The following is a 16,148-nucleotide window of genomic DNA, read 5'->3' as shown; positions in this document are numbered from 1 at the left end:
GTGCGCATTGATTTAGCTGCTTTACTTTTCTTTGCAATCCTACTTTGCTACAGTTTTCAATAAACTTCAGTACGTAACAGTAAACTAGACCTAAAGTAAGATCTAGAAATGTACGTGGAATTCATAGAAGCACAGTCCTATTGCTAAAAGGAATAAAAGCAAGCTAATCAGCTTACCTTCCTCCCAGACACAGCACGACCCATCTATCACCACCCAAATGAAGGACCCCATGCCATCATTAAAATGAAACACACTTATAAAATCATGGATTTATACCTTTGCCATTTATTTTTTAAAATCTTATTCAAAATATTAAATAATACAATTTCAGATATGAAAAAAATTACTGCAGTAAAACAGTTCAGGTGTATTTCCACTCTGCTTCCCTTCCTTATTATAACAGTAAATTGTCCACCCAAGAGCAACAATGGACTGCCCTGCCTCTTCCACCTCTACACAAACCACATGCCCACTGGCTCATCTGGGCTTTGTGAGTGGTGTTTAACATATATTAGGGGTTATGTTTTCTAAAAAGTTGTCGTGACACTTGTAAGAAGTCAACCAGGTTTCAAATCACATATTTACATATTGATCAACTCCTTATGATAGAAAGACAGGCTAAAATTAAATACAGTAAATCATTTCCAGTTTCTATTAAAAAAGAACAAGAAAACAAAACAAATACAGGGGGAGAAAGAGTCAGCATACACATATATCCTTCATGTATACAAACTTCATTCAGGTATAATTTTAATTTGAAAGACTTAGATACAATATTATTTAAGTGACATGGCCCCGAAAATTTACTCAAACTTACTATAAAAAAATAAACAAGTGAACAAATATGGTATAATTTTAAACTCTGCCCCTAGCCTGAAAGCTTGGAGAAACCCATGCTACAATCAGTTGCTAAGTAAAAGCAATTATCCACGTATTTTAAATTTTATGACAATTTCTACCTCTAAATTTAATTCAGTAATTCAAACCAAAAAATGCTCTCTATAACATTTTATTTATGTCCACTGCAAACTGCAGAGTCTCTACTGCAGAATTTCTAGACAAATTTATTAATGTGTTACTTAAAATTGTGGTCAGAATGAGCAATAATAAATTATGTATAAATTATCCAAAAATATCCAAAGCAATTTTCCTGGAAGAAAAAAATGTTACTTATATATAAAGCATTATTACATACATCCTTACATACATAGATACAGTTTGACAGCACAAAGAAATGTGTGCTTAAGAAACAGTATTTGGATGGCAGAAAGAGAATCTGAGTCAGCAGTATCAGATGTGTTAGAATTTAATTGTAAGTTTGGGATCTTTTAAAAGTAGCATCACTAACACTTCCAGAAAAAGAACAATAAAGAAATCTAAAACAATAAAAACAGGTAATGCTTAGCTCCACATTTTGGACACCTGATTGAATTCAACTCTAAAAATGTAGATAAAAAAATTATATACTCCTTGTTCATGAAACTTAACTTCCAAAGCACCAAGGCAAAATAAAGAGAGGCCCACCTCTCATTTAAGTACTAACTGCCAATGGTGAACATCTGCACAATATCATATAAAAAGTCAAGCAAATAAAATTACGTAATAAGCTAACGCAAATCACAGTGCTTTAAAATATATAATCATTGGTAATCTTCAGAGAAGGCATTGCCTCATTAACATTCTGGTCTAGACGATGATATTCCACTGTTTTCGAACAAAGACCATCACGCCATTTCCTGCTTTGAACCAGAAGGAAAATCTGGAATAAAACAAAATAAATCAGATATGCAAAAAAGAAAATAGAGGACATGCTAAAAGATTTTTATAACAAGTGAAGTATCTCTCTCCTAGGTTCCCAAATACAGAAGTAAAATGTCAACAACAAAAGGGCTATTTTGTTTTCCATCTTGTAAACAAGGTGAGACAGTGCTTTTTAATTTTTAATGTGCATAGGAATGCCCATTAAAGACTGATTCCTGGCGTCTCTCTTCAGAGATGAGTTAGTAGATTGCAGTGGAGTCGAGGAACCTACCTGTTTAACAAGTCCCTTAGGTATTTATAATAGAGATGGTCCAACACTAAACACTGGAATAAAATATCACTGGCATTCAAAATTTTGTCCACCTACAAATATTTACAGAGCTAGTGACAGACCACTAAACCACAAATAACCAAAGGGTTTGTTTGCTTGTTTTCTGAGTCAAAACAACAAGCAAAATATTAGAATCACTGATTCTCAAAGCTGGAAGGCATTGTGAAATTCTCTGGTCCAGTTCTATCATTTCGCAAGTGAGAAAATCAAGGTCCCAAAGGGGAAGGTGGCTGCCAGGAATAACAAAGCAAGTTACAACAAAGTCAAGACTGAGAATTCCTGGCCAATAAGTATTAAAAAGGACATTGTGGGGCTTCCCTGGTGGCACAGTGGTTGAGAGTCCGCCTGCCGATGCAGGGGACACAGGTTTGTGCCCCGGTCCGGGAAGATCCCACATGCCGCGGAGCGGCTAGGCCCATGAGCCACGGCCGCTGAGCCTGCGCGTCCGGAGCCTGTGCTCCATCTGCAACGGGAGAGGCAACAGTGAGAGGCCTGCGTACCGCAAAAAAAAAAAAAAAAAAAAAAAAAAGGACATTGTGCTTGATCTCCCTTTGAATGTTTAAAAAGCTTAACTATTTAGCTCTGGGACTACACAGTGCCCAGATGAACCTTCACACTAAATTATCCATCCAGTCCTATTTATGCCTCCTCTGCCTCATGTAGTCCAACACACCAATTCCAGTATAGCAGTGTTCATCACAATATTATTTCTGAACCAAAAACTGAAAACCATCTAAATACTCAGCAGGAAAATAGCCAAATAAATTATGTAGCTATTAAATCATGTTTTTAAAGAATATTAATGATATGAAAAATGCTCATGATTTGTTAGGTAAAAGGGAAGATACAAAACTCTATACGAAATAATCAAATTCATTTAAAAGTTAACATACACATATATGTCTGAACTATACACACATTTACAGACCAGAAATATACCAAAATGTTAATAATGCTCAGCTTTGGGTAGTAGCTTATATTTTCTTTTCTACACTTTTCTGTGTCCCTAAAAAAGACATGTAATACTTTAACAACCAGGGGAAAAAGTTATCAAAATGTCATAAAGTTCAGTGCTTAATAAATTAGAAGTCTTAAATTAACAATCTCTCTCCACAAGCACTCCCAGTGAAGTAGCAATGCTAAGTTAAGATACAAAACCTTTTTTTAAAAAAATCACTGGGCTATGGTTTTGCTCAATAAAAATATTTTGGCTTCTTTTTTCAGAAGCACATGTAGTAAGGCATTCTGTTTTTCATTTGTTAAAATACACCACAAACTTATAAACTGATATGAGACATCTTGATATTTTACCATCAACAGAAACCTGACCAAAAAAGAAAAAACTCTGAATCAGCAGAAGTATTAATAAGAAATATGACTGAGATTATAGAGGGCAACTAGAGGGGGTGAAAAATCCCAAACTTACCTTCCTTTTGTTGTGATATGTAATATAAACAACAGCAATACAAAAAGCAAAAATAATAAGATGGAAAAAGAAATGGCTATCTTCCTCTTCTATATTTGAGGGTGGGGTCTTAAAAGGTCTCACTGACTGTTCAATTTCCATATAGCTCCTGTTTTCTTCCAAGGCCTCATTGGACTCATCGTCCCGGGGGCTGGTAGTCCAGTCGTAGTCTGGTTCTCCATAATCTCCATTGTCCAGAGTGTCTTTGGCAGTGGACGGAGAACTATTCAGTGTAAGAAGATCCTCCTCCTCTATGCTAGGATCTTCATTGTTATCAGCTTCCTCTTGGGACAGAGAAGTAGTAGGCGAGGGATGAGGGGACAGAGATGCCACTCCACTTTTTTCTGTACTAGTTGTGCGAGGGAGAGTGGCATTGATTTGGGAAACAAGTTTGGTTTGGTTTTCATTTGTTAAAGCATCCACATTTGGAGTAGAAACATGTGACTTGAGTGCAGTCTGGCTCGGCGAATCAGCCTGTGATAGAGCTAAAATAAGTAAATAAAGAATATTAAACTGAAATCTTCAAATTTATCTCCACCAAGCTAGAAGCACATATACCTAAATTTTCCACTAAGCTAGGATCAGCCACCTGTCTTTCTGTTCTGGGGTTGGGGTAGAGTCTGGGTACTGAAGTCAAACCTCTGTGAAATGAAAACAGAGGGTACAAGCTCTGTGTGAACTTTGCCACTGTGACCTAAAGTCAAACCCCTCTCTATTCTTTCTTTTCTTTTTCTTACAGTGGCAGGCTATGTAATGCAGTAGGTCTCTTATGCTGTTTAAGTTGTTACTATCTGGCAAGGCAATTGTTATCTGATGAATATTTCATTTTTTACTCCAATTTATTTCATTTTAACTTTTTCATTTCATTTTAAATTCAATGCCCAAAATTGAGATATACATGTAATGCTGTCAGCAATTATACTGTATTTTCCTAGTCCGTTCACCCTTCTACTCCCTTAGCAGACCATTCACATTTCCTCTGTCCTCAAACTTCTAACACCTTCTCTGTTGTCCTCATTTTTAAAGGCTAACATCACTTCCTAACTTCTCTGAGAAAAATGAAGCCATCAGAAGAGAACTTCCATGTACTACCAGAACTCTAGGCTCATAAGTCCAGCTGCCTACCTGATATCTCCTCTTAGACGTCTGTCATTCAAATTAACATGTTCAAAATGAATTCTGACTCTGGCTTCCAGGAAGATGGAGTAGATGTATTTTTTCCTATTCTTCCCACTAAAAACAAATTAAAACCCTGCATATTACATATAAAATAACATAAGATGACTCTGAAAAGTGGAAAGAATAAGGCAGAGTGGTTAGAGACCTGAGGACATGAGAAACAACCCAGTGGTGACTTTTCTGGATTTTCTTTTTACCTCACATATTCCAGACTTGAGCTGAAGAGCCCAGCAACCTGGAAACACCACGGGTGTGGACAAAAAGGGCCACCCAAAAAGCCTGCTCTCTTTTGCCAGGAGATCAGGAGAGAGGCAGCCTAGCAAGAAAGAAAACTTTTAGACAGTGACTGCTCTACTCCAAGCAAACAACACAGAAAAAACTGTGGCTCCACTCACACCTACACCAGCAAAGACCGAATGGGGAGCCTAGACTTCCACCCTCAGCAAGCTGTAATGAGGGGCCCCTTCCCCTCCACAACAGGATGATGTCAGAGGAGGCCTAGTGAACAGTCAAGACTTTAACCATGGTCTAGCAGTAATGAGGCCACCCCCAACAATATGTCAGTGCAGACCATGAGGGGAGCCAAAACTCCCACCCCTGCCCAGAACTAACAGGACCACCACCACCCTTCAGGTGCCAACACAGATCAAGTGGAGACCCTAGATTTCTAGCTCTACCTGCCAGTAATGTGCACCAATCCCCACCTCCCCTGCCAGAGCAATGTCATAAAAAGCCAACTAAAAGAGAAAGTTTCAGACCAGAGTCTTAACAACACAAAGTACCACAATTTACCCCATACAAAATACATAATTTGAATAGCCCTTTAACTATTAAGGAAACTGAATTTTTAATTTTAAAACTCCCCAAAATCAAATCTCCTGGCCCAGATGGTTTCACTGGAGAATTCTACCAAATGTTTAATGAAGAATTAACACCAATTCTATACAATCTCTTCTAGAGACTTGCAGAGGAGGGAACACTTCACAATTCATGTTTTGAAGTTAATATTATTATCCTGATACCAAAACCAAAGCCACTACAGAAAAAGAAAATTATAGACTGATATCTTTCATGAACAGAAATGCAAAAATCCTTAACAAAATATTAGCAAATAGAAATCAACTTTAGGACTTCCCTGGTGGCGCAGTGGTTAAGAATCCACCTACCAATGCGGGGGACATGGGTTGGAGCCCTGGCCCAGGAAGACCCCACATGCCGCGGAGCAACTAAGCCCGTGTGCCACAACTACTGAGCCCGCGTGCCTAGAGCCCATGCTCCGCAACAAGAGAAGCCACCACAACGAGAAGCCCACGCACCGCAACTAGAGAAAGCCCGTGTGCAACAACAAAGACCCAACACAGCCGAAAATAAAGAAATGAATAAATATTTTTTAAAAAGAAATCAACTTTAATATAAGTTCTCTGGTGGCCTAGTGGTTAGGGTTTTCGCTGCCGTGGCCCAAGTTCAATCCGTGGATGGGTAACTGAGATCCCACAAGCCACGCAGTGCAGCCAAAAAAAAAAAAAAGAAAGAAATCTGCAATATATAAAGAATGATACTCCATGATCACTAAGGTTTATTCCATGGATGCAAGACTGGCTCAATACTCAAAAATCAAAGTAATCCACCATTTTAACAAGCTAAACGAACCTCAGCCTAAGTCTCACACCTTTTACAAAAATTAACTAAAAATGTATCACAAATTTAAATGTAAAACTACACAGATTTTTTAAAGAAGACTTAGGACAAAATCTTCAGAATCTAGGACTAGACAACAAATTCTTTGACCTGATACCAAAAATACATAAAAGGAAAAATTCATAAATTGAATTCCATCAAATTTTTTTTAATTTATTTATTTAATTTATTTATCTTTGGCTGCTTTGGGTCTTCGTTGCTGCACATGGGCTTTCTCTAGTTGCAGCAAGTGGGGGCTACTCTTCATTGTGGTAGAGTAGGGCTTCTCATTGCGGGCTTCTCATTGCGGTGGTTTCTCCTGTTGTGGAGCACGGGCTCTAGGCACACGGGCTTCAGTAGTTGTGGCACGCAGGCTCAGTAGCTGTGGCTCGCAGGCTCTAGAGCACAGGCTCAGTAGTTGTGGCACACGGGCTTACTTGCTCCGTGGCATGTGGGGTCTTCCCAGACCAGGGCTCGAACCCGTGTCCCCTGCATTAGCAGGCAGATTCGTAACCAGTGCGCCACCAGGGAAGCCCAATTCCATCGAAACTTAAAAACTTTTTTCAGTGAAAGACCTTCCTGTGAGGATGAAAAGGCAAGCTACAAAGTGGGAGAAATATTTGTAAGCCCCATACCCAACGAAGGCCTAGTATCTAGAATACATAAAGTGAAAAAGCAAACAATCCAATTAGAACATGGGCAAAAGACATAAAGAGACATTTCACCAAAAAGAACATACAGATGGCAAATAAGCACATGAAAAGATGTTAACCATTAGGGAAATGCAAATTAAAACCTCAGTGAGAGGGCTTCCCTAGTGGCACAGTGGTTACGAATCTGTGGTCACAGAATCCGCCTGCCAGTGCAGGGGACACGGGTTCGAGCCCTGGCCCGGGAAGATCCCACATGCCGTGGAGCAACTAAGCCCGTGTGCCACAACTACTGAGCCTGAGCTCTAGAGCCCACAAGCCACAACTACTGAGCCCACATGCCACAACTACTGAAGCCTGTGCACCTACAGCCTGTGCTCCACAACAAGAGAAGCCACGACAATGAGAAGCCCGTGCACCTCAACAAAGAGTAGCCCCCGCTCACCCCAACTAGAGAAAGCCCGCACACAGCAACGAAGACCCAACACAGCCAATAATTAATTTTTTTAAAAAAACCTCAATGAGGTATCACTGCACACCTATCAGAATGGCTAAAATAAAAAATAATGACAATGCCAAATGTCGGCAAGGATGCAGAGAAACAAGATCACTCATATGTTGCTGCTGGTAATGTAAAATAGGACGACCATTCCAGAAAACAGCTTGGCAGTTTCTTAAAAAACTAAATGTGCAACTACCATGTGACCCAGCAGTTACAGTCCTGGGCATTTATCCCAGAGAAATGAAAACATGTTCACATAAAAATCTGTACATAAATGTTTATAGCAGCCTTATTCATAATAGCCAAAAACTGGAAACAACCCAGATGTCCTTCAATGGATGAATGGTTAAACAAAGTGTAGTACATCCATACCATGGAATATTACTCAGCAATTAAAAGGAACAAACTATAGACAAATGAAACAACTTAGAAGAATCTCCTGAGAATTATGCTAGGTGAAAAAAGCCAATCCCAAAAAGTTACATACCATATGATCCCATGTATCATATTCACAAAATGATAAAATTATAGAAATAAAAAAGATTAGTGGTTGCCAGGATTTCAGGAGGGAGTAGGGATAGGAAGAAAGTGAGGGTAACTATAAAAGAGCAACAGGAAAGATCCTTATGGTGATGGAAATGCTCTGTATCTTGATTGTATCGATATCAGTATCCTGGTTGTGATATTATACTACAGTTCTGCAGGATGTTATCACTGGGAAAAACTGGGTAAAGGGTACACAGAATTTCTGTATTTTATTTCTTACAACTGCAAGTGAATCTACAATTATTTCAGAATGAAAAGGTTAAAGAAATGCATTTTTTCTTCCCACTCCAAAAAGAAAAAACAAAGAAACAAAAACAAAAACTTGTTCTATCTATAGTCTCCCTCTCAGTTAATGGCAACTCCATTTTTCTGTTACTCAAGCCAAAAGGCTTGGAGTCATTATTTTAACACCCCACATCCAATCTGTTTCTCTGCCTTCAAAATTTATGCAGAATTTGAAGAGTTTTCACCCCTCCATTGCTACTGCCTAGTCCAAGCCACCACAATCTCCCCTGGATTATTATGGTAAGCCTTCTAAATGATCTGTATGCTTCTCCCTTAACCCCTAGTGGCCACTCTCAACATAACAGCCAGAGTCATCCTGTAAAAACTTAAGTTAAAATGATGTTACGGGCTTCCCTGGTGGCGCAGTGGTTGAGAGTCCGCCTGCCGATGCAGGGGACGCGGGTTCGTGCCCCGGTGTGGGAGGATCCCACATGCCGCGGAGCGGCTGGGCCCGTGAGCCATGGCCACTGAGCCTGCGCGTCCGGAGCCTGTTGCTCCGCAACGGGAGAGGCCACAACAGTGAGAGGCCCGCGTACCGCAAAAAAAAAAAAAAAAAAAAAAATGATGTTACTCCTCTGCTTAAAACCATCTAGTAGCTCTCCATTTCCCTCAAGAGTGAAATTCAAAGTCTTTATAATAGCCTCTAAGATCCTATATGATCTGGTCCCCATTATCTCAATGCTGTTATCTCCTACTAATCTTCCTAACTATTCTATCCCCACTGCCTACTTAACAGATAGCAGGCATTCAATAAATATTTATTGAAAATGCTCAACTCTCACCACAAATCCTACACTGCTTCCCAAGTAGCGTTTCTGCACCTACTACACGCTCTGAAAAGCCTTTCTCATAGTTCTCAGCCAGGTAAGACTCCGCCACTCTTCTAAGGATATCTCCAACATCACCCTATTTGTTGCTGTAACTCCAATACCTAGCACCAAGTAGGAGCAGAATTAATAAATATTGTTCAAGGAGTAAAAAATCTGGAAGTTGGGACCTCCCTAGCAGTCAGTGGTTAAGACTTGGCGCTTCCACTGCAGAGGTCAAGGGTTCGATCCCTAGTTGGGGAACTAAGATCCCACATGCCACAAAACACAGCCAAAAAACAAAAAACATGTGGACGTTATATACAAGAAAACAAACTAGGACTTCATCTGAAACATTTGATGTAAATTAGATCAACCTGCCACTCCTTCAAATGAAAGAGGTTGATCCAGTCAGCTATAAAGAGTATTCAGAACAAAGTGATAACTCTGACTTTATGGATTTGTTTGCGTTTATATATATATATATATATATAAACTTTAGACTTTTACATATTGATATATGTTCCATTTCTACCCTTTCCTATTTGATATTACCTCTCTAGTTAAAACTTAACACTTTAAAAATTAAAATTTTTTAATTTAATTCTCTCCTACTGGTACCTTTTTAAAAACTGCCTTAAAATAAACTATATCAATATTTCTCGAACAAGAATGCAGAAGACCCTGAGAATTCATTCACACACTGAATTCTGGGAAACAATGCCTTAAAAATTAAATACACATTAAATAAATTTAGGCAACATCTAGGAGCAATATGATGGTCAATGTAGAAAGCAGGCACTTTTGAAATGGCATGGCAAGACTAGGTCAGACGGTGAGCATCCAGTGATCCAAAATAACACTTACATTAACTTCTTTAAACTTTACCAAAACAAAAGCATCTGTAAAAAGTCTTACAGATTGCCAAGAATATACCCAAGCACTGAAATTTTAAGAAACCTAATATGGAACAAGTTTAAATAAATCTGATATGGAAACTTTCTAACTTCCTATGCTTACTTGAAGTTTGGAATGCAATATATTCTAGCTAGACTTTAATTTTCTTATTACAAGAGTAATTACTTTGAAATCACTTTACCATAAGGCACGCTTACAAAAAACATTTATATTACCCAAAGCTTTACACATGCTACACTGTACTACAATGGAGCTGTTTCCCTATTAAAAGCATACATGTTAGTTTTCATTTAAGTTATTTTCAATAGGGAATAATCTGAATTTAAAATTGATATATACAAAAACTTAATAAAAGAAAACCATTCCCTGAAATGTCCTAGTATAGTTGGAGCAATGTTTATGGGGCCTTAACAAATAAAAAAAGACAAGAGGACACCTTAATACTCCACACTCACTCTGCTTACCCACACATCAGAAAATTTTCAACCACCTCTTAAGAGAAAAAGTTGTTTTTGAAACTACAGTTACCAGCTACATATTCCCCAAACTGTATATCTTAAGCACTCCAGCAAGAAATATAAATGCTTAAATGTCAGTTTTTTCTTAGATGATTAAATGACCAAAACAACCATGCTACTTAGGAACTTTAGGAACAGGAGTATCTGCATCAACCAGAGAAATCCTCATTATATTTTATTAACAATGAAAGGGCCTTGGGAAAATGGGCCACAGTCCTTTCCCACAGAGTTACAAACACTTCTGGGAGGGTGGTCCAGGTGCCCTGCCCTCACCGCTGCTGGGGAAACCCAAGTAAGTAACCACAGCACTGTAGTACAGGAATGTATGGCTAGACAGCCCCTGTTAGCAAATAAATGAACACTATCCCATTTATACTGTTTTTCATCTGAACTCAAACAAGATTTAGGCAGAAAAAGAAGGATCATGTCTTGGTCTGAAATAAAAAAGGGACTACTAAACAAGATACTGCTTAATCATTATAAATTCTTATTAGTGGATTTGTTCCCCCTAAGTCTCAGGCCCTGGTCTACAGGTTTCCTCTTTTCTCAATAAAGCCTTCAATATCTTGATTCACAACGTAACATTTCTAAGAAAAGGAATACTTAATCGTGCAGCACTATTTACAATAGCCAAGATATGGAAACAACCTAAGTGCCCATGGATCAATGAATGGATAAAGAAGTTGTGGTACACATACACAGTGGATTATCATTCAGCCACAAAAGAGAATGGAATCTTGCCATTTGCAACAACATGGATGGATCTTGAGGGCATTATGCTACGTGAAATACGTCAGTCAGAGAAAGACAGATATATGGTTTCATTTACATGTGGAATCTAAAAAACAAAACAAAACAAATAAAAACAAATTAAAAAGCTAAACTCATAAATACAGAGAACAGAATGGTGGTTGGCGGGGACGGGGGCAGGGTGGAGGTGAAGGGAATCAAAAGGTACAAACTTCCACTTATAAAATAAGTAAGTCATGGGGATGCAATGTACAGCACGGTGACTATAGTTAATAATACTGTACTGCATGTCTGAAAGTTGCTAAGAGAGTAAATCTGACAAGTTCTCATTATAAGAAAAAAATGTTAACTATGTGTGGTGATGGATGGTAACTAGACTTAGTGTGCGATCACAGTGTATACAAACATCAAATCATTACGCTATACACCTGAAACTAATATGTCAATTATACCTCAATAAAAAATAAATACTTAAATCCTACAGATCCATTGAAATGAAGCAGGGTTGTCTGGTTAACCCAGGACACAGAGAAGGGGGACCATGTTTACAAAGAATCTCCCTTGTCCCAGAACTCCTCTTCTCCTCCCAAGCCCCTCAGGAGTCCAACGCCCCAGCATTCTGGCTCTTTACCAAGCCCCGGAACCTCCCAGTCCTCACAGACGCACCAATACTCAAAGATAGCTCTTTTCCTTTCACTTTCGCTCTCCAAATTATTCCATCGGCTCGGTCCGGTCAGTGCCCCTACCCACCTTCGTCTTTACCGCTGATCTCACCCGTTCTGGAAAGCCCCCGCCTTCCCTTGGCCCAGCTAAACCCCTGGGCACCCGCACCTGACCTTGGGACTCTCTCTAGACACCACACCTCTTACTCTCGGCTGTCTCCTCAGCACCTGTCCCCTCTGTGCTCTCTTCTAGACCCTCCTAACTCCCATCTCTGTAAAGAAAAAAATGACAAAAAAACGTTGCATGCCATTCCAGTTCTACAAGAATCAAGCTATTAGCCACTGCAGTTGCCCACCTACAGTGGATCTGAGGGGAACTAAGGATGGAGAAAAACTGGATGAAGTATTCTGTTTTGGACACACGGGTCCTAGACAGGTAAGATGCATACCTAAGGAAGAATTTCAATAACCCCAGATTCTTGCGTCTTCCCATACAAAGTACTAAAATTATGATCTTCAGATGTCTGTTCTTTATGATGAGCAGTAATCTTTTGATGTTTGACTACATGTTTTTTTCCCAGCAAAAAATTCATCCATTAACCTGGCTCCTGCCTCACCTCTTCGAACAATTTCTCAGAACTGAGAAACTGGCTCCCCCCGCTACAGCCTTTAGTAAGACACTGAATAAACTCACAGTTCTTACAGTTGTGCGTTTTTGTTTGTAATCGACACCTCCAAGGAATCTTGGAGACCGCATCACCGCCATTCTCTGTGGCAACCCATTCTTCAAGACTCTCTAGACACCACCACCACTCCTCCCTCCCCGCCCATCTACACGCTCGCTGCCTGGGTCCCTGCAGCTCTCAACCTCACTTCTCAGGCCTCTTGGAGACCCCACCTCCATAGACCCCTTCCGACAGCCTACTCTCCCTCTTCGGGGCTGTAGAGACCCTGCCCCTCTAGACATCGCCACCTGCTCCGGACACTCGGAAGCGCCCGTTCCCTGGTCGGGCCCGTCTTGGCGTTCCGCGCCCGGGCCCTCCCCGTCTTCCCGCGACCTCCCTACCGCCACGCCCCATTTACCACTGGACGCAAGCAGAAGCGCCAAGACCAGCGGCAGCGCCAGCCCTCCGGGGACCTGGATGGCCGGCCTGGGCCGCAGTTTCGCTTGCTGGGCGCTCCTCATCCTCCTCAGGGTGGCGGCGGCCATAACGGTCTCGGCTGCGAGCCTGCGCGGTTGCTAGGCTCTACGTCATGACGTCAGACACTGCGTATGGCATCGCGGCCGTAGGCGTTTACGTCCCAACGTGATGACGTATCAGCCTGGAGTGGGGTTCTGGGAGCCGGAAATGAGGGAGAGTGTTAGCGGGAATTGGGGCAAAGGGAAGCACCAGAAACTCGGCTGCAAGCTAGGGATGTATTGTGTAAGGTGTGAAGAGAGTCAGAACGAGCCCCTTCTTCCCACGTGATGAGCTAGTATCAGCTAATAACTTTTAGAACATTTTTAGAAGGAATATCCATCTGTGTAATAGACTGATCCCAAAAGAGAAGTAACTGCCCTCCCTCTCCCAAAGGCAAAGGGGGACCTCACTGCTGGCGCAGTGGTTAAGAATCCGCCTGCCAATATATAGGGTACACGGGTTCGAGCCCTGGCCCAGGAAGTATCCCGCATGCCGCGGAGCAACTAAACCCTTGTGCCACAGCCACTGAGCCTGCGTTCTAGAGCCCATGAGCCACAAATACTGAAGCCCACGCGCAGGGAGCCTGTGCTCCACAAGAGAAGCCACCGCAGTGAGAATCCTGAGCACCACAACAGAGCATAGCCCCTGCTCGCCGCAACTAGAGAAGGCCCGTGCGCAGTAGCAAAGACCCAATGCAACCAAAAATGAGAAAAGGCAAAGGAAATAAATGTTGAGTGGGTGGTGGAATTTTAGGTTAAGTGTTCTATTTTTAACATTTCCCCATAATCATTTATTACTTCAACTAATACTTAGTACCTCTCCATATTTCAATATACAGCACTGAACAAAACACTTTTGTGGAATTTATTTTTCTGTGAGGGAGACTATAGTGTTTAAATACATACTATATACAATGGTAAAGGTATTATGGAGGAAAAGCAGGGAAAGTGGGCTAGGAAAGAGGTGTGCAAACAGCTTCCACATTTCCTACAATAAGCTTCTTTTAAATGTTGTTAACTTAAACCCCCCAGAATATGAAAATGCAAATTTAGAAACTTCCAGGAAGTTCCCTTAGGGCCCTAGCCACAATCCTTTGGTCTGTGTGTTCTGTGAATATTTTCTTAATGTCTATAGGCTTCAGCTCGTAAAATTACATTTGATTGATTTGCAGGAAAATCAGCATGGCATGAAGCAAGACATTTATTTTACCCCACAGCTTCACCACTCTGGTCTCCATGATTTCCTCAGAGGATTGATGCTATCCCCCAGAGACAGTTGAGCTGCCTCTTTGAAGAGAGAAAAGCCTGTGTTTTCCTCAATCTGGTTTCCCTTAACATTTTATCTGGCACTAGTAACCGCTCAAAAACACAAACTCTGTGTTGTTAAGAAAACTAAGAGGTCATTCATCTATTCATTTCCTTAAGCCCACCACAAGCCCAGATAGACTGAATGGTGCACTTATTGCAAAACTTCCAGGGTAGCCAGGGTACAAAGTCTTCCCAAGTTCCCCTGGAGCCTTCCCTCTGTGAGTACAGAAACCTTCACTCAGTTTAACGAATCAGCCTCTCAGTTCTAGCTTCTGCATGTTGGGAGATTCAGACTTAATCAGGCCTTTTTCCTGTAATAAACACACCTTCAATCCTCTCTTCTTTGTCCACTTTGTTCCTTTGGCCCCATACCAGATTATTTCAATTCTCTTACTGGTGAGATATCATGAACTCAAGGCATTTTGCACAATACTCTGACATGCAACAACCAGAAAATACGTAAATGGGAGGAAAATATTCCCTCAGAGGGCCCTTTGTACATTTCAAAATACCAGAAATGCACCTGGCTTCTGACTGGATGTACCCAACAACCATTATGGACCAAAATCTCTGGACACATTTAATAAAGTGAACTTTGAAATAGCTGCGGGTCCTTATGAACCTGATGAAGACAGTCTAACAAATACTGAGGCCAGCAGGTTTGGGGTGACCAGTTACACAAAATACTGGAAGTAAATCTGATACCTGTTGGGAATTGTCACTTCCAAACATCCATAAAAAGGAATTCTGCCTAAAAATACTTATCATCGAATAGAAAAAACTATCTAGGGCTTCCCTGGTGGCGCAGTGGTGGAGAATCTGCCTGCCAATGCAGGGGACACGGGTTCGTGCCCCGATCCAGGAAGATCCCACATGCCACAGAGCGGCTGGGCCCGTGAGCCATGGCCGCTGAGCCTGCGCGTCCGGAGCCTGTGCTCCGCAACGGGAGAGGTCACAACAGTGAGAGGCCCACGTACCGCAAAAAAAAAAAAAAAAAAAAAAAAAAAGTCTACATTTGATGAAGCTGGATAATGTATATGCAGAGTTGTTACTATTCTATTGATACTTCGTAAACATTTGAAATCCGTGTTATTTTTTTTAATATATACGGCAGAATTCTGAAACCATATCCAATGACCCATGCCTTTATATGATCCCCTGCCCTTGAGTGTGGGAGGTATCTGTGAATATGATGGGATATCACTCCTGTGATTAGGTTATGATGTGTGGACAGTTGACTTTAATGGGAGATTATCCTCAGTGGACCTGACCTAATCAGGTGAGCCCTTAAAAGGACAGGAATGCTTATAAAATAAATGTTATAGGGATGTAATGTACAGCATGGTGACCATAATTAATTGTACTGCATCATATATTTGAAAGTTGCAAAGAGAGTAGATCTTAAAAGTTCTTATCCCAGGCTTCCCTGGTGGCGCAGTGGTTGAGGGTCCGCCTGCCGATGCAAGGGACACGGGTTCGTGCCCCGGTCCGGGAGGATCCCACATGCCGTGGAGCAGCTAGGCCCGTGAGCCGTGGCCGCTGGGCCTGCACGTCCGGAGCCTGTGCTCCGCAACGGGAGAGGCCACAACAGTGAGAGGCCTGCGTACCAC

General features: G+C 41.1%; 1 protein-coding gene across 1 annotated transcript; it reads right to left on the bottom strand.

The window, feature by feature from the left end:
* Positions 1–265: 265 nt before the first annotated feature.
* C3H5orf15 (chromosome 3 C5orf15 homolog) lies at positions 266–13,293 on the bottom strand. The gene is made up of 3 exons (XM_032628360.1): positions 13,134–13,293; positions 3,519–4,042; positions 266–1,759 (listed from the first exon to the last, which is right to left on the bottom strand). The coding sequence occupies exons 1-3, from the start codon at positions 13,258–13,260 to the stop codon at positions 1,628–1,630; spliced, it is 783 nt and encodes a 260-aa protein (XP_032484251.1). The 5' UTR covers positions 13,261–13,293; the 3' UTR covers positions 266–1,627.
* Between the last annotated feature and the right edge of the window lie 2,855 nt (positions 13,294–16,148).

This window comes from Phocoena sinus, chromosome 3 (genome assembly GCF_008692025.1).
Source record: "Phocoena sinus isolate mPhoSin1 chromosome 3, mPhoSin1.pri, whole genome shotgun sequence".
Lineage (NCBI taxonomy): Eukaryota > Metazoa > Chordata > Mammalia > Artiodactyla > Phocoenidae > Phocoena > Phocoena sinus.
The sequence above is the reverse complement of the archived record's forward strand: the minus strand, read 5'-3'. Positions and strand labels throughout refer to the sequence as shown.